Raw genomic sequence first — 22562 nt, 5'->3', positions numbered from 1 at the left:
CTCAACAACCTATCCTACTCTGTGAAAAGTTAATTCATTTCTTATTTTCTCACACTGAAGACAGAAGCTTCTTTCATCCCTTGATGGCCACTAAGGAAAAATTATTTGACCTTAGGTAAGGAGACTCCCTATATAGACAACCTTCATCCAATTTGCCATGGGAAGTTATTATTCCCATGGGATCCAAATTTGCAAATCCCAGATGAAAATTCAGTTCTCTTGTATGGACTCTATATCATACAGTCAACTCAATGGTTCTTCATTATAAAATTGTGTGCTTGGTTTACTTTTTTTTAACACTCTCTCTCTGATTCAGCAAGAAACCCTTATTGCCAGATAGGGGATCAATTTTCACAGTCTAGCAAGAGTGCACGTTTGTAAAGTTTTCAGAAAACTTGCTTTATTAGAAACTCGCATAAAGTTATCCTTGATTACAGCCTATTAATACAGCTCCAAAGGAACTATGTCAGTTTTAAAATTTTAATTTCCAGTGATCCAATAAATTTAGGTCACGGGAAACATATACTGAGCAATTTTATCTGCATTAAAAAGGACAAACAATGAAATAATAGATTGGTCTTGGCAAAGACTTAAACTTTAGAGGTATCATAGTGAAGAAAAATCAATGACATTTTTACAAAGACCCACTTTCTGCAGCATTTAGATAGTATGTGATTCCTCATAACTCTATCTATAAAGGGTCATTTTAAACCAATTCATTTTGATGATTTATGTCAAAGTGTAAGAGATGGAGATACTTCCGTTCTGTGTTGAAATGAATTAGATTAAAAGCCTAGATAATAAAGGCTATTGCAAAGGCTTGCATTACAGTAGCACCTTCTTCCTGCATCCGGCCCTGCTGATAGCCTTCCTTCCTGCAGCTCAAATCTTCCCTTAGTTTCCTTTGCACCTCATTCTCCTGGATTCTCTTCATTCACTTCTGAGTGCTCAAGTCTTTCTGTACCCTCTTCTCCCTTACGTGCCTCCTCTGCTCTCTTGTTTTTTGAAATTTATTCTTTCATTTTATTATATATTGGCAAACTATAGCCATGCATATAATCAGGTACAAAATAATGTTGATTTTTAACACAACATGGAAGACCAAATTAACCTAGCCAACCTATCTACCACGTCAAATTTTGAAATCTTCGGTGATTAAAAACATTGAAGATTTGCTCTCCCAGAAACTGAATGTGAACATACTCAACCACTGGTTCTATTCACCAAGCTGAACGACAGATCTCAGAGAAAGGAAGAGAATAATTAAATGTATTCCTCTTACCAAACAGTATAAAGCTTTTGATTAGCATCTCCGGATTCCCCCTCTCCTGCCTCTGTTAACCACCATTTTATTTTCTGCTTCTATTTAGATTCCACAATTAAGTGAGAACATGAAATTTTGGCATTTTATGTTTGGCTTATTTCACTTAGTATAATGTATTTTATTTCTGTTACAAATGCTAGAATTTTTTTCTTTTTTAAAGCTAAATAGTGGGGCTGGGGAGATAGCTCAGTGGCACAGATGCTGCCTCCAAGTGTAAAGTCCTGAGTTCAATTTCCGGTAGCAAAAAAAAATTAAAGCTGAATAGTATTCCATTGCATTTACACCACATTTTCTGTACCCATTAATCTAGTGATGGGCACCTAGGTCGATTCTGTAAGTGGCTACTGTGAGTAGTGTTGCAAAAAACATGAGAGTGCAGAGGTCCCTTCAACTCATTTCAAATCTTCTGAGTAAATATCAAAAAGGACCAGCAAAAAACAAAAAAGCAAAAGTAGGCAAATGTGATAATAAAAATAAAAAGTTTCTGCACAACCAAGGGAACAAAAAAGAGACAATCTACAGAATGAGAGGAAATATTTATAAGCTGTGGATCTGAAAAGGGAGTAATATCCAAAACGCATAAGGAACACAAACAACTCTTTATGAAGAAAATAAATTATCCTATTAAGAAATGAACACAGGACTTGCACAGATACTGCTCAAAAAAAGACATAAAATGTTAATTGATACATGAAACAATTCTCAATGCCACTAATCATTAGGGAGATCCAATTTAAAGCTTCAGTGAGATATAATCTCATGGCTGTTTGAATGATTATTATCAAAAATCAAAAGATACCAAGTTCTGACCAGCTTGCGGACAGAAAACAATTCTCCACTGATGATGGAAATGCAAATTAGCAAAACTAGCATGGAAACTTGTACAAGATTCCTACAAAAACAAAACACACCATTTCTGTAGGGTCCAGTGATTCTGCTTATGAGTAATTACCTGTAAGATTTGAAATCAGTATATGAAAGAGATATTTGCTGTCATGGTTTTAATACTTGTCACAGGTTGGTAAGTCTTAAATATCTGTTGGCGGCCTAGAACTCATTCTAGCAACTTAAAGGCAATACCATATACAGTAGCGCCTGACACACAGAAAAGTCAATCCATAAATGTTGAATAAACAAATCGGTAAAAGATTAAAAAAGAACTCATGGGACTAATGTGATAGACACATGAAAGCGACTCATATTGTCCTACACAAACACATTCTAGGCCAGTTGTCACAAAAGTATGATGGATCCAGGCAAGATCAGCAGAAGCAACTTGCCAAGCTCTAGTCCAAGAGAAATAAAGAAAAGTTGCTGTTTTAAATCATTATATTCTAGGAGTTTTTTTTTTAAGTGCAACCCAATGTAACTCAAACTAGTTCCAAGTCTATTTTTCCTTGTGGATAAAGTTAACCTTCTTTCATCATGCTGCGTCTAGTACCCAGCATAAGGGCTGCTCACTATGCAAGACACTGGGTAAATATCTACTGGCACATATATCCATTCTGCTAATGGTGAATAGAAACAGAGTCACTTGCTGCCTGGCATTAGGGCAAATGGCCCATTGAACTCACAGTATCCAAATTTGTTAGACTGGATAAGTCACTTATAATGATAAATATGCATTGAGCACTTACCGTTGCCAGACTTTGTGCTGTATTTCCTGGATCTATTTAGTAAAGCTCCATTTAGTGGAAATGAAATAAAGGCTGCATGTTTAAATTGAGTCCTCATTGGGAAGGAAAAGAGATCTTTTTAAAGAAAGTAGTATCTCTTCTTAAAGAAGAAATAGCACTAGAGGAAAAGGTTCTCAAACTCTTCTTATTCTTACTGGGGATTCTTTTCCTTCCTCAGTAATATTCTGAGCCTAATTAACCAATCATCCACTAAGTGATCAGCCAACCATGCATGATAATCAGAGATTTGCTCAATCAATTCATCAATCTTCTAACCTGGATCCAAAATGCTATGTTCTCCGGGAAAAATCAAGTGAGTACACAGAAAGAATAACTGAAGAAAGAACAAAAGGGAAAAGTTACTGGCTGCCAGCTTCTGTAATCCCCATTTTTTGAAATGTCCTTTATTCCTTCCTTGTTGCAAGAATCTGATCTTGTTCACAGCCTGAGGCAGCCTGCTACACAAATGTCCTCACTGTATGAATGGTTTCCTCGAGCCCATGTTATCCCATTGAGGGCTGTGATTAGTCTGGGTTTTACTGGGCTGGATGGATCCTAAAAAGGACTCCAGTAGAGGAACCATGTGACTACTTTTGTGCATGTATTTTCCCCAATAAATTATTTTAAATAGTGGTGTTTGTCCATGTCCTCTTTGAAGGGTGATTTGCCACCACAAAGGGGTCATTTCCTGTGTATTTTTGAAAGGACCAGCAATAATGTCACCACAAGGACAATGGCCCCACTAAGATCCTCAGTGAAGAGTCTACACTTAGGCCATAGAAAGTCAGCTACACTTACAGAGACAGAAGGAGTGCATGATCCCAATATGGATGTGTTGGTCCCCACGATCTCCCTGTATTTGCGGAAAGACCATCCTGAAAAGGAGGCTGCTCATCTCAGTGCACAAGATTCCTATAATGTTAAGTGGGTATAAAAATCCTGAGCAGTGATTCAACCTGTGAACTCTCACTGGTGTTCACAAATTTGCAAGAGCTAAACACAAGACCTTCTCCACTTCCATGGACCATTTCTAAGATACATGTCAGCTCCTGAACTTGGCCTCACCACATCTCTTTACTTGTGATGAGGAGATGCACGGCAGAATCACCTAAACCTGCTTTAAGGCCTAGTGGTTCGATGAGCTGAGCCAGGACTTTGAAGCATTCTTCCACTTAAACAAGAAGTGCAGAAAAATGGTTTAGAGCAAGTAGATGTGGTTAGAGTGCACGAGGAGAAGGGTGTGTGACACATCTCATGAGCACTACTTTGTTTCACCCCTTGCCTCCTGCCTATGCCACCATCCAAACCAAGATGTAGGCAGTGCACAAAGGGAATTCTCCATTGAGTGCACTAAGTACGCTCTGCTGAGACATTAAAGATGTCTTCTAAACAGTAGCTCTTACCAGCAGTGCATAAGATGGTGCTGACCTTTTTTCTCAAATTTTGTGCCTGAAAGGAGGAGTCAGAATATAGGGAGGGCTGAAACAGCACAGTGTGGTAGAAAAGACTAGGTTTGGGAGCTAAGTGGACTTGGCTCAGACTTGCAATTGAGACACTGATTAGCTATGTGACTCTGGAGAAATTATCTCACGTATCTACCTTGAGCTTCCCTCTCATGCTCTTCAAGCCTGATGACATCTGCTTCATGGAGGGGTCGAGAAGATTGCCAGTAGTAAACCTGGCATATGAAAGAAGCAAAATTTGATAGGTGAATATCTAGTTTAGAATGTCTCACACAGAAGACATCATGGAAATCCCTGTGACCTCTTTCTTCATGCTTTCTGCAGGGAAATGTAACAATGAATACAAACCCACTCCTTGGGAAATTTATGGAGAACAATATCTTGACAGTGATCCAACCCAGTTTGGCAGGACTCTCTCTTCATATGCTTCTAATCACTTCTCACTGTGTAATGAAGGTTTTGTTACACAGAGACTTGAAGCATCGAATAAGATTTGTGTGAGAAAATGTTTCGACGAGGAAGTTCAATTAGCTTGAGGTGATCAAGAACTGGGCCTTAGTTGAGACGTTTCAGTGAGCACAGTGCGTAAACTCCAACACTGAACACTGTAGACTGTGAAGCATTGTACTCAATTCAAATTTGATGAGAAAATGACCTAAAAATAGTTTAAAATTATATCTGCCTAGTTTTGTTTTCTTGCAAGGCAGGTAACTACTTATTGCTTTTCTTTTTTTTTTGGTTTTTTCTCTGGTACCAGGAACCGAACTCACGACCTTGCGCTTGCCAGGCAGGCGCTTTTGCCGCTGAGCTAAATCCCCAGCCCCGTCTTATTGCTTTTCTGATAGCACACACAAGGCCCCTCCACCTCTGGTTACCAAGATCAGGAAAAGTGTCTCACTATGATGATACTGGCATTGCTAGAGAATAAACTGGAAGCTTCACATAGGGGTACTCACAGTACGAGACATATTCTCCTATTAATAGGAGGACTAAGGATTTTTAGGGTGATGCAAGCTGCACTTGAGTGTTGGCTCTACGATGTTGCAGCGATGTGACCTTGGACAAATTATTTCACTTTTCAAGACCTTAGTTTCCTCAGTAAATTAAAGAAAATACCTGCCTACTTCTAAAAAGTGTTGTGAGAATAAAAGATGGTGTTAAGTTAAGGTGGCAGCACACACTAAGTTTTGGAAAGTTATCAATTGTAGTTTTCATTATCCATTACTTTAGACTACTGAATAAGGCTCTCGCAAGTGATGAAAAAGAATCTGTTACCATTATCCAAATTGCTAAACAACATATGAGGCTGTGAGGCTGAGAAATTCTCAGGGTTTTAGATAACAAATGAATGTATGGAGCATGAAGGGAAAACATGAGCATGTGGGGAAGCCATGGAGGGACCACAGTATGGGCTTTGGAAGCCACGAAAAGTGGACTCAAATCAAGTTTTGCCTTTTATGAGAGAAGTGACATAAACTTCCTGTATCTTAGATCATGTGTAAAATGGTGGTAGCAATCTACCTGTCATGGTTTTGGTTCCCTGCCTCTTAGGGGCTTCATACTGTGCTGTCCTTCAATGGAGAAGTAGTCCAGCGAAGGGGTGCTGCCTTCCCTCCACCTGCTGGGTGGGCTGGTTGTCAAGCGCATGTTGTTTGCTGCTTCCAAAGCAGGGCATGTCTGAAGATTGCCTTGGGACTGTTCTGAGAATATATATCTTAAAATAGCAGGGTCTCATAAGTAGACATCTGCTAGCACCTGCATGAAAGTGGACATGTGACTTTTATGTGTTGGAGTGAGTGTGGATGTTGGCTGTGAGGTAAAACAAGAATAAGTGCTGATAAAATGCAGGATGTAATACCTCTTGTTCAACACTTTCCCATGGGCATTATTTGAGCTGCTTATTCTTAACCACACTAAGTAATGCTGTAGCATATAACAAGTGAATACCAGAATCAACATGATTGAGAATGCTGGGAATGATGTATAAGTGTGGATAGCAATTAAAATCTCCCAATCATGTCAATGTCTGTTCTCGCATGCACGCTGCTGTTATGATTTTATGCTGCTGTAGCCGATTATGTGAATGGGATAGGAGGGCAGTATCTCAATGATGACAGCCTCTATTGTAAGTCAAGGACTGAGCCCTAGTCCACCATTGGCATCTTACTCTAGATCTGTAACAACCAAGTAAAGAAGCAGCAGTACTTTTCTGGCATATGAAAACACCGTTTTCTTCTTCTCCGTCCTCTTTGTTAAGTACTTTCACTGGCATGGGGCCTGAGAAACTCTTCCACCCACTTTTGCAAGTCTCATCAGAGTATGAGACAGAACAAGTGTGACAACTGTTTGGAAGAAAGGATGTTGGTCACAAGGTGGCAGATTATCATGCTCTTATGGAGAAGCCTGGTTATTAAATGCAGAATGACAAAGAGGAAAGAAAATTTCAGAAAGGGCTATGTGTGGTGGGGAAAGCTGGATAACTTACAAAGCCACGAGTTCTAAAGGCCACATAAGTGCTTCCTGTCCCGTTATCCCTTCAAATCACAGGACACCCCCTGAAGAGGCTCCGGCAATGAAAATGATAAGCTTTTTAAACTGACAACTGATCTCAAGCAACAGGCCTTACACCAGTGTGTTTGGTTTCTAAGGCACTGATTCAAATTCTGTAAGCCCATTAGAATCACCTTGGGGTGTTTTTTCAAAGCACCTATGTTGAACCTATAGAAGAGATTTTATAATTTTTTTCTTTTCGTAGGTTTTGAACTGATACTATGCTCCAGTATCATTATGTATTGTTTCAAATGTCCTCAGCTGACTTTGATGTGAAAACAAGCTTCAGGATCACTAATCTAAAGCAGTTACTACTCAGATATAGTCCACAGATGTAGACTTGGTCTATGAACTATGCCACTAAGTTCAATTGTTTTGTTCAGCTCAGCTTATGTTATTTTCCCAGCAAGACAGAAATACTTTTTTGATGAAGGAAATGGTGCATTATTTACAATCTGACACAAGCTCCTTACACAGCCATGGACTAGTAACAAACAATTTCAGACCCAGCACTGATCCATGGGCCACACTGAGAGATACATTGTAGTGAGGTTCAGAAGAAAAGGGGATACCAAATCTTTTCAAAAGTATGCTACTTGTCAAAGGCCAACTTTGATGGGATCACACTGCTCTGGGTAGCCAGCACATCCTTTCCCAAGGTGTGCTTGTGGGATGTTAATAGGAACCAGGAATAAGAACTTTCCCATAGCTAGGAAATGTGCTTTGCCATGGCACTGCCTCAAGTAAGAGTTTCCTAATCTGCAAGGCTCTTCAAAATCTTAAATATAGTCATATCTATCATGACTCTCTGGGAGTGCTATGCAATTTGCGACACAGATATTTGACTGTAGCATCTTTCTTTCCAAAAACCTATCTTATATGAACAGTGTTTCATGAAACCTAATTGGAAATAATTGATCCAATGATTGTTTAAATGTCTAAGAGAGTACAGCTCCTTCATGCGTTCTCCTCAACCAGGTAAACAAATTATTATTTTAAAACAAGAACATTATGGACCCTTGAGCAGAGGCACCAGTATATTCTTGTGCACCTCCTTAGTGAAGGGAAATGTGTATACATTAGGGTGGCCTTGATTTGGGAAATCAGTGAGAAGTCATTCAGGCTGTGCTTTTACGGGATGCAAAACCCAGTTCAGGTGGCTTACCCTGTCCCGGCTCAGGCGGGCACTTTTTCTTAAGTGGTTTGTCAACTGGCTAGGAAAAGAAAATAAAAACCAAGAGGAGGAGCCAAGCCATCATACTCAGGAGCCTGTCAGCAACGTGCTCCCCAAAGTAATATCTCTGGGGGTCAGCACGCAGTTCCTATATGGATAGATAAATTCCAGATGGTTTTCAAGTATCATACTGTATTCTGACCATAATTTTTTAAAAAATCAAAATCAGTACCATACACTATCATTTATCTGGTACACTTTCAGAGCTGTTTCCCAGAGCAGTTTTTATATTAACCATATGCCTAAAATGGGTTATCAGGGCTGGACTCACACAGCAGAAATATCTATCCACAATATTAAGAGAGAGAATACTTTGTATTGAGAAAATACCATCACCACCACAGTGGGCACACCTAAGCTCAAAGCAGATGAGAGGGCCTGTTGCTTTAAAAAGTGAATCATATTCTCAGAGAATGAATGGTTATTAATTTCCATTGTAAAAGCCAGCATGGAGACTGAACTGAGATGCGTATATTCAATAAGAGAATAATAAATGCTCATCCTGTCCTGAAATGCAATTATTGACTGCTAAGTATACTTCCTTGATTAGATTATGAGTTTTCCAGAGAGTAGAAGCAATCCCCAAAATATGACTTAATTTCATGTTTGCTGCCATAAGGTAAGGAAATAGGAGGGAACAGAGAACATGTTGAAATGCCATTGCTGGTTGTCCAAAGCTATTATGACATTAGAAGCTGCCTTCTAAAAAGCAATCGACATGTAACCAAAGGAAACATATTTGAACACTTTGTGGAGAGAGAATTGGGTTCATTCATTGCTAATCAACAAGGCCTTTAGATTTCTGGCTTTTAATTGGACCAATTATGTTTCTCTTTCTTGGGACTCTGCACTTAAGCTGCCGTTTGCTTCAGTGAGTAAAGAAAGCTCTGGCATCATTTTGTCATCTTATAGGCCATAAAACAAAGGTAAGGTGAACCTAAATTATACTGCACAACAAAAAGATTAAGTATATAGTCTTTTTATCTATTTATAGTAATCCAAACACATGACCCCATATTTTCCAGTCAAATAGGAATATACCCATTTCCATCCTCAAGGGGACACACCAAAAACCCACTTATATCTTTCCTAAAAGAGATTTTCAAGTGTCAAGCATCAGAATTTCTTACCCAATTCTGTTCTAGTGACAAAAACACTTAATAACAGGTTAGTTTTATCAAACTATTAACTTGAGTTAATACTGACGTACTTTTTTCAAAAGGAAAATGAGTATTAAAGCGAGAAAGGCACAACCATATGAGACAACAGAGTTGGGAATACTGTAAATGCAGATGAAGAAAAACACATTTCCCTCAGCATCCTCCTTAATATTCTTCTGTCTTTTTCCTCTTCTACTATTTCCATAAGACTGATATTCATGCTGGTATATACTATTTCTGGGGTAAGGAAAGCAAGGCATTATCAGAGTAACACCATTTTTGTAGTTACTAGTACACCCCCTTAACACATAGAATAGAATTTTGCTTCCTCATGGTTGGTGAAAGCTGTGATATTTTATCACTAGTCTCCAACACAGGTTCTCTTCCACTTCAACCAATCCTACTACAGTTGGAATCCTCTCTGGATATAACATTTATGGATGCCCTGAGGGAAATGAAATATATCTCACATGAAAATGGGCATATACGAAGTATGTCAAATGTCTGATTAGAAGATGGTGATAAATTATTTAGCTCAGTAATATGTTCTTATATACCAAGAATTCCTTCAAGTTTACTATTGTAACCAGAATTTTCAAACCTAAAATAGAACACTAAAAATCCATGATTTATTTGCCTCTGTAGATTTTCAACATTACCTACTCATAAAGTTGTGTCTTCTGGTGGGATTCTTTTTAACAGTTTTAAAATATCAGTAAAAGCCTGATGAGTGGCATTTAGGAAGCTGGAGCTGTGGTAATAATAGATTGGCTTCCAGGACTTACTCTAAATCAGTGATTTCATTTCACCATACATAGCATAGAAAGAACAAGTGAACAAAGGAACAAAGCTGTGAAGATTATACTTTCTCTTGCCAAAAGGCTCCTGGAACACTGAGAAAAAGATTTTGGTAATGATCTCCACTTCTATGCGGCTTTCTTATAACAAAGAATGCTGCTGGTACTGGGCCAAATTAGACTCTCAGATATTTGTATGTGCTTCTTCAGCCAAATGCCAGTACTCACGTAAGTATTCACTTACATCATAAGTGGTTTTTATGAAAATAACCACATGGCTGAAAATCACAAGTATTTGCGACACATTAATTTTTGGGGGGATTGGCTGTTCATAGATAGAAACCTGCTTTTGGCAAAGTATAGTTTGGCATTAATGTGTGTGAAGAGCTAATGAGATATTTCAGTCCATCTTTGCATACTTTTACATGGATTCTGAGGCCCATGGACATAATGCAGGAATGACTTCAAAAGGTAAATGACTGTGAACAATGTTAAGAAAGTCATCCATACCAAGTCTCAGGTGGTTATGAACTATAGAAATAACCAGACTTTTCTAAACCATCACCAACCAAGTGAAAAACTAAGCCTTTTTCTATATTAAGGCAAAAATGCTTGATTGTCAATTCAGTAAGAGAAAAGTAAATGAATTCCAGCTTTATCCTCATACATCTAAACCCTTTTGACCTAACTTAATCATTTCTACAACTTGTGTAATTTAAAATTTTAGTTTTCCGCAACTTAAATGACTTTTTATTGTAGTACTTGAGTGTTTCTGACATTGTATAAACACCACCACCTCGTTAGGAGAGGTCATCCTGGCAGGTCAGCCTTACAAAGGCTGAAGAATGAACGGCTTAGCCATTGGCATCCCCTGTAGTGACACTGGTAGACAGCCACAGCCCATGTTGATTAAGTCTCATGCTTTGGCACAGAGACCCTGAGAGGGAGTAGCTCTTCAGGATGCTTCCTGAAAGGATAAAATGTTTCAGTGCATACAGAGTTTAAATCTAATATACTGTCCCCTTGTAATAAAGAAATCTTTACTTTCTTCATATTACAACAAAATGTTACAGGAACCTCAAGAGAGAACTGAAGACTACACTTGATGGCATTTAGAAACCAGTCTTGCAAAATACCTCTCAGATACCAGAAGAGTTCCGAACTCTTCTAAACCCAGTTACTTCACCTCCTGGACATGCAAAGCTTCAGTATTCTACATGAAGCAAGCAGGTTAATTTCTTGCCATTGTTTCCTTATTTATCGAAGGTTTGTTCCATAGCATGTTTTCTTTCGCCCTCGTCTAAGGTCTTCTGGAGCCTGTTAATCTGTATAGAGAGCAAATGTTTTCATTTGCAGGTCTGGGTTCCCCACTAGATTCTGGACACTTGTTTGAAAGGTACAATATGATAATGAATAGCGTTAAAATGTCACCCCCCAAAATACCTGTAATGAATCTAATAGTATTTACAAATAATTCATAGGAATAAGAAGGACAATATTAGGTTCACTATCCCAGAAGACCTGGCAGGAGGGTAAAACCAAGGGAAATCTTCAGTCTGAAAGAAAATAATGCCTATCATCAGAGTATGCAAGTGAAAAGATGACAGCCATATTCACCAAGATGGCAGCTACTCAATATATGGATGAAATGACAGATTAAAAACTGTCCAAATGTTGCAGAAAAGAACTTAACTGCTACCCATTTTCTACAGAGCTCTTCGTATCTCAAAAGTGTCACAACAGTATTTACAATATACTCCAGATGGTAAATGAAAATTAACAGATCCTGTCAAAAGTATTTGTAGTAAAAAGACAAGGGTCTTAAATTTAGTTATTCAATTGTTATTTTTTAATTCAAAGTATTGTTAAAATGATTTCTAAGTTTCTGATCAATTGCTTAACTAAATTTAACCAGCAGCTTCTTAAATGGTTTACTTTTGTTACCCAAATCAACTTTCTCTTCTTCAGGCTAATTTTCAAATATAAAAATGGTATCTCTGTGTACATATATGGATACCCACATATATAATTTGAGAGAAGCAAGTAGAAAATAGGGAATGCCTTATATATACTAACATAATTGTTATCGGTTATATTTTTTGCTTCAATAAAATCAAAATCATGTTAATATCTTCTCTACTAAACCACCAACAGATTAATTTTACTCACTGTAATAGGTCACCATTTTTACCTGCAGATGAATAAATGTCATTATCAGAACTCACCCCCAAAGTGGATAGCTTGAATACTGTAAGTATGAGCAGAAAATAAATACAAATATTCTATTTTACTGCTGAAATAGAGTTAAACACAGACACGTATAGGTTTCTAATTTTCTGCCACAAATACTTAAACACTACTTGGGAAAACAAAAGAGAAGGGGAAAGTGTGAGATGCAAACTCTGCTTCTGAAACTATGGACTAGAGTCCACTTGGAGTAATTTCTTTACATGCTAAACTTCCAACAAAGCCAGAGGGCAATGTTATCCAAATCAGAAAGACAGTTGTAACGAGGGTCCCCATAATACTGAAAAAGGGTAATTTGAAACAAGAACAAAATCATTTTTAAGAAATACTTAAGAATCATGTATGGAAAAGTATACACCAATTGTCAAAGGGTAGGTAAATTTTGTCACTTCTGACATTATTCATCAGGACACTGCATCAGTAGTATTTTATATTAAGGGAAGGTGGGCTGTTTTCCAATAAGTTTTTAATTAGTCTAAATATTATGTACTCAAAGGTTGTTTTGGAAGGTGAAATGTACACAGGTGATAATTTTTATAATGTTAAAAAATAATCCTGTTCAACATATGCAAAATTGTTGGGAAAAAATGAGTAAGTACCCTTGCTGGCCAGACGAGGTACTCCGGAAATAGATTTGTGGCAGGAATGGGAATGAATACCTTATTAATCTAGTTTAAGGAACAGCAAGTAGAGTTGTCCAAACCTGTACTTGAACTGAAAAGAAAAACAAACTACTCATGATCATTTTGAGGCATGCATTTCACCACGGCAAAGTGCAACTGGACGTGCATTACATGGGCAGTCTGGGCCTGCTTCAGCAAACCGAGTAGATCATGGACATTCTTCCAGCACAAGGCAGAAGCTTTATGGAGTGAAGGAGAGCTAGAAAATTTGAAACACTCTTTTCATTAGTCCATTTTGGAAGTGTCATTCCTCAGCTGACTGCTGCTTCAGGAATGCAGGCGATGGGAACAGACTTGGCCAGACGTTGGCTACAGGAGCAAGCAACTTTAGCAGCCAAAACGGGGCTGTGTCATGACATCAACTGAAGAATGTTTCAGCTGCAAAAAGCAGGAGGATGCTGTATGCTGTGCCAGAGATGACTGTATTATACAGTGCTCTATCTGAGACTGCATAACACATTCACCTACGAGCCAGGGGGCCTCCTAGCTAGAGCAGGGGCTGAGCAACACGTAGCACACGAGAGGGCAATGCACAATCCAAAAAGAAAAAGAAGAAAGAAAGAAAGAGAAAGAAAGAAGAATGAAAGAAAAACAAGCAAGACACGCGTCTGTCGTGCACAAACCTTCGGGCTCTGTGTTCTCTTTGTGGTGTACTTGCTTCAGCGGGCAGCAGAAGATTTCGTGACACTTAGCACGAAAGGGGGACTCTTTTTTCTTTAATTCCGCGGATTGGATGGAATCTTGCCGTAACATAATGTATTCCTGTGTGCCAGGGGGGGCGTCATCCAGAACTGTGGTCACCACATAACAAAATGAACTCAAGTTAGAGCTTCATGAAAGAAGAGAACATCTTACATCAAACTTACTCCCAGGGAAGAAGACTAATGAAACAACATTTCCACACAAAGTTTCAAAGAAACACAGCGAATAAATTGGCAATTTTCTCTTTAGGGGCTGAGTTTAAATTACTAAAGCCCTGGGAATAGCCACTCAAGCGCTAGTCCAAGGAAAATGCAACAGTGTGAAATTGTACCTTGGTACAAAATTATGTTACTATCGATAGCTAGGTTGTGTCTCCACACCATACAGTGTTCACATATTGAAATTTGAGATGCAACGTAAATACTGACAGGGGAAAAGTGGCTGCTCTGGGGCAATTATGAGTGAGTTAGCCTCTGATAGTTAGCTCTTTTCTCTGTCTGCTCCTGGTAAAGAAAGTCCTGACTTACACGCAGCATATACTGAGTCCCACAGATGAGTAGGTGTCATCATCAGAACTCACGCCTAAAGCAGAGAGCATGAATACCACAAATATGAGTAGAAAATCAATGTAAATGCTCTATTGTTTTGCTGAAATAGAATTAAACACAGATACATGAAGCTTTTACTCTTTGATTTCCAGAGATCTGGGGTTGTGGTAGATATCCTTCAGATGTTCAAAACCCCTTAATCATAGTCAACATTGGATCACAGATCTATTTTGTTGGATTGTAGAAGAGCAGACTGTAGCTTAATGATCTTGGCCTTAGATATACACCAGCTTCTCTCAGTCTGCTTCCTTTTTAGGGCCCTTGTGTGCTCCTAAGCAGGACTGGGCATCACCTGTTCTGTTATCCTTAGAGAAACCAGGTGTCTGCCCTCACAGGATCTACTGCCATATTCTTTAGTCTGAAAACCGCTCTCAAAACTGTGTGCAAATTTGATCTGCATTTGCAGAAACAGAACTGACCCCAGAATGATTTTTTTTCACACCCTTCCCAATGAGGCCATTTCATTTCACCAGAAGTGAGTCAGTGCCTCCAAAGCTGTGATTAATGATGTTCTGACTCATTTTCCTCCCCCAAATGCATACACTTAACATGCATTTAGAAAGACTGATGCCACCAGCAGATTTCTTATAGACAAATGATGCTGTGGTGTTTGTAACAAATAAACAGCTTATGACTGAATTTAGATAGGATCTGCAGCTTCTGTGTTTGGCAAACATTCCTAGCTCATTGGCTGAGATCTTAATGGGCTTCAAGAACTTTCCTCAAATTGGGGGAAAATAATCTAAAAACCCACCTAACTTTTAAATTTGTACTATGAGTTCAGAACAAGTCTGTGATAAATTGGTTATATGTGGAATTATTGTCTTCCTTTACAAGTCATTAAATTATGCAAGAAAGTGAGGAATGTTTTAATCACTTCTCTGTTTACCTCTAGCATTTTGCAGTAGTAATCAAAAATATTACACAGACACACAAACAGCTTGTCCTGGCAGCGAGTTCCCCTTCATCTACTAGGAATGTTACTAGAACTGCTTAGGATCTTGTTGTTGAATGCACATCTTTGGTAGCAGCAGCTGCTACCTGAAACATTTGCAACCACTTCCTGCCATGAGCAGATAGTTATGACAATGTACACACTTATCAACTTCTAGTATCACAGCTGAAAACAAACTCTGGTTTTATCATCCAAAATATTTAAAGACAACCTGTAAATTTGGAACTCTTAAAAAATAACCACCCACAATTATATGAAAACTGTGAAATTCTATCTCCATGCAGTGCTATATAGGAAACATATTTTAAAATTAAAGGGCAACTGGAGGATAAAAGAGAAAAGATGACTTTTGGTCAATGCATAGGGAACTTGCTATTCAGGACTACATGATAAATGTCAGTAAATTGTCTTCCATTTTCATTGTTCAATACCAACAATGATGTCACAAATGAGCATTTCTGGAGATTAATGGAGCACCAAGCTAATAGCCTTTGGCTGACACTCCAGCCATCAGCCTTTCCCAGCTGGTCATTAATTCAAAGAAAACGCCTTGCAACACCATCATTATTGTTTAATTACATACAACTGGTTATCTGTAACATACAACAAAATTCTAGTGAAAGCAACATGCTGACTGATCCAAGAGCTAACCCCAAAATTCATCACAATGGGGAAAGCATGAAGGTCACAAAAGTGCAGCATAATTGCTTTCCACAAAATTCCCTCACTCTCCTGTTCTTTCTTTAAATTGAATTTAGCAAGTGAGAAAGGTGCCAAGATGAGAGCATTTAAGGAGCCATCTGAGTAATAACCACAGGCACAGAACATTTCCTTGAAAATCGTGAACATCTGGGAGTTAATAGCTCAGTTTTGGGTTTCAGGCTGTCTCTACTCAATGGCTCAGACATTAGTCAACTCAGGCAAAAAAGAAAGAGAAAGCAAAGAATAGTCAATCTCCTAGTACTTGGCACTGAGACACGAGCTAGAAACATTTCGAATTTTCTAACAAGGAGTGGCATTTTGTAAGCAACACATCACTTGGGTCTATAACCTCTCTGAACTTAAGGATATTTTGGACGAACAAGTGAAACTATGAAATCAAATCCACTTGTTCCCAGGGCTCTCTCAAGTGGAAGAGTCACGATATGTGCAAGTGACAGCAGCAGGAGAGAAAAAGTCTCTGGAAGTCTTGGACTTCCTCCAAGATGCCGGCACAAAGGCAGGTGGGGTTCCACTTCCATAAGGAAGGGATGAGGATATAGTGCTTCCAAGGGACACAAGCTCTGGAAAGGATAAAGAAGACTCACAAAGAAGTCAGTCACACGGATGTCGGATATCAAAACAGAGGAGAAAGTAGGAGTCTTCTTTCTGTGGATCATTCCTACGTTTTCAGTCATTTTCCCCTTCCAGTGTATTTCCTGCTAGCACACAACCTCTACCTTGTGACAACCACTTTCCTCTGCCTATTTGAACCATCTGTCCACATTTCATTCAGTGACTCCTACTGCCCTTTTTAATAATAGATTTATCCAGTCTTGAAACTGGACAAAAAATTCCCTCAATTAGGTGGACAATGGATTTATGCAAAGCATCCTCCTGTTTCAGATGTTCTGCTTGACTCCTCAAGACCGAGAAGGTGGTGCGAGTGGCTCATGGTTGCTTACTGAACCCAGTAGCCCCATCTTTTTCAAAAGGCTGCCAAGTCCCATGAGAGCAGCTGCCAAGTAGCAGGCCTCCGTGGGGAAAATTCTCATACTACGGCAGAGTCCCCAGCCTTGACATACAGTTCCCCCACTCTGCACTCTCAAATCCCACAGCAGGACAGAGTTGGAGGAGACACGTGCACACATGCCAACCCATACATCCACAGACACGCAGCATACTCAGACACAAAGGTACCAAGAATAAGTGACCTTAGTGGTGGGATGAGAGTCATGAGCACAGTTTATGAAGGACCTAGTTCTCATAACACAAAAAGCGTTCTACGTACTAACGTAGAAGAGGGAAACTACACCTGCAGTTTTTCTTCTCAGCAACAGCACAGGGCTGAAGATAAACCTACAGTTCTCTAGGTTTTTGAGCAATTAGAAAGATAAGGCATTTGGTAATCTGAACAACTAATTTGAAGACAACATTGTGCAATATAACAACCATTGGTGAATTCCTACCATCTTGTTTGGTGAAGCTCTGTATTATTTCAGATGACTTTTATTACTTTTATTCTCTTTAATTGTTTGAACAGTCTTGCATTCTCACATCTGGTAATCTCAGTGACTTCACTGAAGATAACAATATGTAATATAACAACCACTGTTAATTCCTATCATTTTGTTTTGAAAATGTGTATCATTTTTATTGTCTTTGCTTTGTTTTGCTTTTGTCTATGTTGTTGCTATTTTGTTATTGTGTTTTTTCCTATCTTTAAAATAAAAAAAATTGAAAAGATAAGGGACAGTATTATGGAGCAAGCACCATTAAGAGAATCTGTAGAGTCTATGCCTGCTGCCATAGTCTAAAATATTCACATGCATAGAAATATCCCCATTTCAAATCAAAGACAAACCACCAATCTATAGCAAAATTTAACCTTTGATAAAATTTTACATTCGATTTTACTGTATCTTTTAAATATATTTGTAATAAAAGAAGTTGATCATTGCATTTCCTATGTTTAGTAGGTCCGTTCGTGGTTTATAAAAGTTGTATCAATAGATAATAACATTGGCATCACAAAAAGTTACACACAGACACTATGATGTAATCTTCCATGTCATTGCAAACAAAATTATGTAGAGATAATTTAATACAACCCTTTTTTCTTACAACATGAGAAAAACAAAGCCTATAAAGGGAAAATGGCTTGCAAAAGTCACACATAAGTGACTAGAAAAGCCCAAACTGGATGCCAGTGTCCCCGTACATTTGCCAGCAAGTATAAGTAAGACTGTTTTGTAAAAGCATCAATATAGTAACAGTGATCAAGTCCTTCAGTAGATTTTAGCTACCATCGCTACCTCTGTTTCCCGTGAATTTTTCTTTGTTTATTCAAATGGAAAAGAGATAGTCTAGAAAGTTATTCAGACAATGCCACAGAAGGCACCTTCCCCCTCACCAAACAACTGTAATGCACTAAGCTTACTAGCTTAAGCTAGAAGTAGTTAACAAGATCTCAATTACTCGATGAAACTGTTTTTTTCTTTGCTTTTAAATTAACTTTTCACAAAAAATGACTCAATGTCTTTAATGACACATGATTTTAAATCAAAGCAAATCTGTGATCACCAGGGCAACAGAAATGAACAGAACAATAACCAATCAAAGTCATTAGACATAGATTAGTGACTTCAACAAGAAAATACTTTAAAACGTGTATGAGACAGAAATTTTGGCAACATACACAGATTACCAAATGTCCACACATAATCAAAAACTGAAGGGGAAAATGATGTGATTACCACGACTAATTTTCCATATCGTTGAGTTCCTATCACGCTGTGATATACATACAACGATAGGAGATGTTAGCTCATTCGCTAATTTGCCTCCCAGGTAACTATTTACAATTACATGCGTACGTCAGCCTCACTGCCACAGTGGACACTTTCAAGATGGAAGGCTTAAGCGTACATGAGCAACTTATGTAAGTAATTCACCAGATGAAACAGATCAGTGCTAATATTCATTTAGCTATAGCATTTGGTGAAGGTAGAAACAACTTTAAAATCATTCTTTCAAGATGGTGGGAAGGCAAAGGAGAGATAAAGGATGAAAGACAAAAACTGAGCAGCATAATGTACGCATACCAATTCTACACAAGAAATGTAAACATGACTGCAAACATGTAGAAAAGAAGGAAGGGGATCAAGGGATGGAGTGGAGCGGGGAGAAAGGGAAGGAGGAGATGAGAAAATGAATTGGGATGTGTTGTCGGGGATATAGTTCAGTGGCACAAGTGCCTGCCTGGCAAATGCAAGGTCCTGAGTTCGATTCCTGGTACCAAAAAAAAAAAGAATTGAGATGTCTTATGTGCAAGTACCAACTTCCCACAAGGAAGGTAAAGACTATGCACTATATTCATGTACTAATAAACTAAAATAAAACACTCCTTCTAGAAATCTCAGTTACCTTCTCCTTTGCAATCTGCATTCTCAACTCTCCACTCAGTCTGCCAGGCGTTAATGGTCTTCTCCCATCCTATCCTTCTTTGGGTTGTTGCGCTCTTTTCATAGTAGAATTAAAACAAACTCCCTACCGTGGTGTCCTTCCCACCTCTGCAGCTCCATCACAGCCGCTCTTCCTGTTCTCACTAGACTCCACTGGTCCCTAGAGGACGCCAGGACTTTTCCTGCCTTGGGGTTCTGCACTTGCTATTGCCTCTGACCGTGTTTCTATGTATTTCAGGGTTTTTCTGAAACGCACCTCCCAGAGAAGCCTCTCTGCCACTTCAGGTAGGTTTGCACTTGTCATCATCTGTAATCTTTGATCTATATATGCATGTATTTATCATTGTCTGCGTCTCCCTCACAAGAACACAAACTGCCAAAGTGAGGGCCAGTATGTCTTGTGTACCGTTCTACATGTGAGGCTGAGGACGGTGCCTCACTGAAAACGCACAAAGGATTCTCATTAACCAGTTGAAGGAGAGCCTCCTTCTTCCTGCAGCCTTCCCACAACGCTAAGGCAATTTGGTCATGTCATGCTCACAACGCAATCGAATTCTCATATAAATTTTTAGCTTGTGATGTTTCAGGACATTTTTTGTGCTATTATCATAGACTCTCACTGAAAAGTAGATTAATAGTGAATTCCATGGAGATGCCTTTGTGGTTTTTTTTTACAACTTGAGTGTAAGCTTTGAGAAGGCCAAAACCATGTCAGTCTCTTAGCAATCATGTGAACTTTCCCAATGGCCTGCAACACTTTGCACAAGGAGGTTTCTCATGCACAAAAACCCTTGTAGAGACAGTTACAGCTACCTTAAATGTGTCCACTAAGGAGGGGTATAAACAGAAAGCGTCAGCACATTGCCTGGTACCTAGTGGGCACAAAGTGGGAGCTGCTGTGGAGGAAACACCTCTGGTGCCAAAAATGGAACTGTCAAGCTCTGCACTCTGGTGGTTACAAAATGGAACCCCAGCCTGACTCAAGACTCTCTGTGCGAGCAGTGGAATGCCGTTTCACCTCTCTGAGCCTCAATTTCCTCATTGGAAAAATAAGTTTGGACTAATCTGGGGTTTTTCAACATTGGCATCTTTGACATTTGGGGCCTAATGCTGCTCTAGGGCTGTTCTGTACAGTGTAGAGTGTTGAGCTCTTCCCCCCAGATGGCAGTAGCACCCTCCCAAGGTGTGACAACCAAAACTGTGTCAAAACACTGCCAAATCCCCCTTACCACCCCTCCAAGCACACATGCACATACCCGGACACCCAAATTGCTTTCCTCAAGCATTACGGAACATGATGCTAGGTAAAACCTCTCTGGCCTACAAACATCTTTGTGAAGCACTTACACCAATCCCAGGAACCCCATGTGACCCTCAGAGCTGCTCAATATCCTGGGAGACTCAGCATTTCCATTCATGAGAGCTTGGGCCACGTGCTCTCAACTAGGAAAAAGAGAATGCACTGATGAGCACACCAGTCAGTCCTAGAACAGAATCCCTCTGCCTGGCCAAGTGTAAAGCCTTAGCACTACACATCCATGGTGTCCTCGCTCAGACTGGAGCCCAGGTATTCTCAAGGAAGTGGCATTGGTTGGCACTCAGTGAGTAATCTTAGGGCCATCCTGTGACTAACAGGTGGGGCCCAGCCAACCAAAGTCTTGGCTCAGGTTGGCATTAGAAGCAAGGTGGGGAAGCTGGCAAACCCTCTCCGGCCTTGAGTCAGCAGCTTCTTGGAAGGCCAGCCTTCCTAATGTCTAAAAGGCTGTTCCGCTATGGCAGATGGATGCATCTGCCTGCTGGGACCAGAAATAGGTCCGTAAGAAAAGTGCACTTTCCAATCAGCAGGGCACGGTGTGCTTTCAGTAGTTCTCAGTCCCATTGCAAAATACATGTACTTTTTCCCTGCTATTAATTTAAGCATGTGAGAAAATATGGCAAGATTCAAGAGAAGCACATTCTACCTCAGAACACTGAGCACTGCTGCGCTTCTCAGTGGCAGGCAGAAGGGTTGACACTGGCTTGTGACTGCAAAGGTTGCAAGCCACATCTCCTCGTGTTCTCCTCTCATAAATGCTGCCCAAGTCAAAGACAAACTTAAGCATGCAGCACACTCACTCAGAGGGCTTGCTATGAAACAGATGGCTGGGTGCCATCCCCAGAGTTTCTGACTGAGGTAGTTTGGGGTAGATTCTGACAACTGGCATTTCTGGTGATGTGATGCTGCTGTTCGGGGAAGACACTTGAAAAACAAGTACTCCAAGATGTTTGTTTTGTCTCTCCGGGCTACCTCTGCCTGTCTGCATATTCCTTTGTCCAATGCAAACACAATTTAAACCAATGGTTCTCCGCTGTGGCTGAGCATTAGCATAGCCTGAGGGACTTTTAAAAACTAAAATACTCAGGGTGGCAAGGAAGGCTAATTAAACCAGAATCTCCTGGCTGGGACCTGTGTATGTTTCAAGGCTCCTCAGGTGACTCAACTGCATCGCCAGGGTGAAGAATTACCGCTGAAGTAAAGCTTTTCCTGGCTCTCCCCAGTGCAAATCCCACTCTTTGTCTCCTGAGGGCAAGCTCTGGCCTCCAATTACCTTATTAATTCCATTTCTTCCACACCTTGGTCCAGGCTTGCTCTTTACCTTCCTCCAGTGGTGCTGTTCAGTGCGGAAAATGATAACAACAGCACACATCGCTACACAGCATCCCTGTTCCAGCATGAACAATTGTGAAAGATTACCCTGATCTCTACTGTACTCTTAATCCATCCTTGTCCAGTTGTTTTTATTTAAAAACTGCTATCTCTGTCCTAGCCAGTTTTATTTAGCAGAACCAAACCAAGCGTGTCTCTTCTTATTGCCCTTCACAAGCTTGAGCTGGTGAGTGGGTCGAGACTTTGAACCTGTGTCTTTCCCTGGAGCCAGGCTGTAAGGCTGCGTCACCCGATACATTGGTCCTTTCTCCTCAGCTCCCACCATAGGCTCCTCCTCCCAGGATGCCCATATA

The 22562-nt window shown here is 39.7% G+C and overlaps 1 protein-coding gene across 3 annotated transcripts in view; it reads right to left on the bottom strand.

Moving 5' to 3' along the window:
* Positions 1-22562, bottom strand: part of Fgf13 (fibroblast growth factor 13) — a 498918-nt gene that overhangs the window by 185854 nt on the left and 290502 nt on the right. For 2 of the 3 annotated variants that reach the window (XM_005404571.2, XM_013504503.1), the window contains exon 3: positions 13758-13925. The exons of the other annotated variant lie outside the window; for it this stretch is intronic. In XM_005404571.2, coding sequence (XP_005404628.1) covers positions 13758-13925 — 168 coding nt within the window. The remainder of the gene's footprint in view (positions 1-13757; positions 13926-22562) is intronic. 3 annotated transcript variants of the gene reach the window in all.

Source organism: Chinchilla lanigera, unplaced genomic scaffold (assembly GCF_000276665.1).
Source record: "Chinchilla lanigera isolate Chin_1 unplaced genomic scaffold, ChiLan1.0 scaffold00088, whole genome shotgun sequence".
In the NCBI taxonomy this organism is placed as follows: Eukaryota; Metazoa; Chordata; class Mammalia; order Rodentia; family Chinchillidae; genus Chinchilla; species Chinchilla lanigera.
The sequence above is the reverse complement of the archived record's forward strand: the minus strand, read 5'-3'. Positions and strand labels throughout refer to the sequence as shown.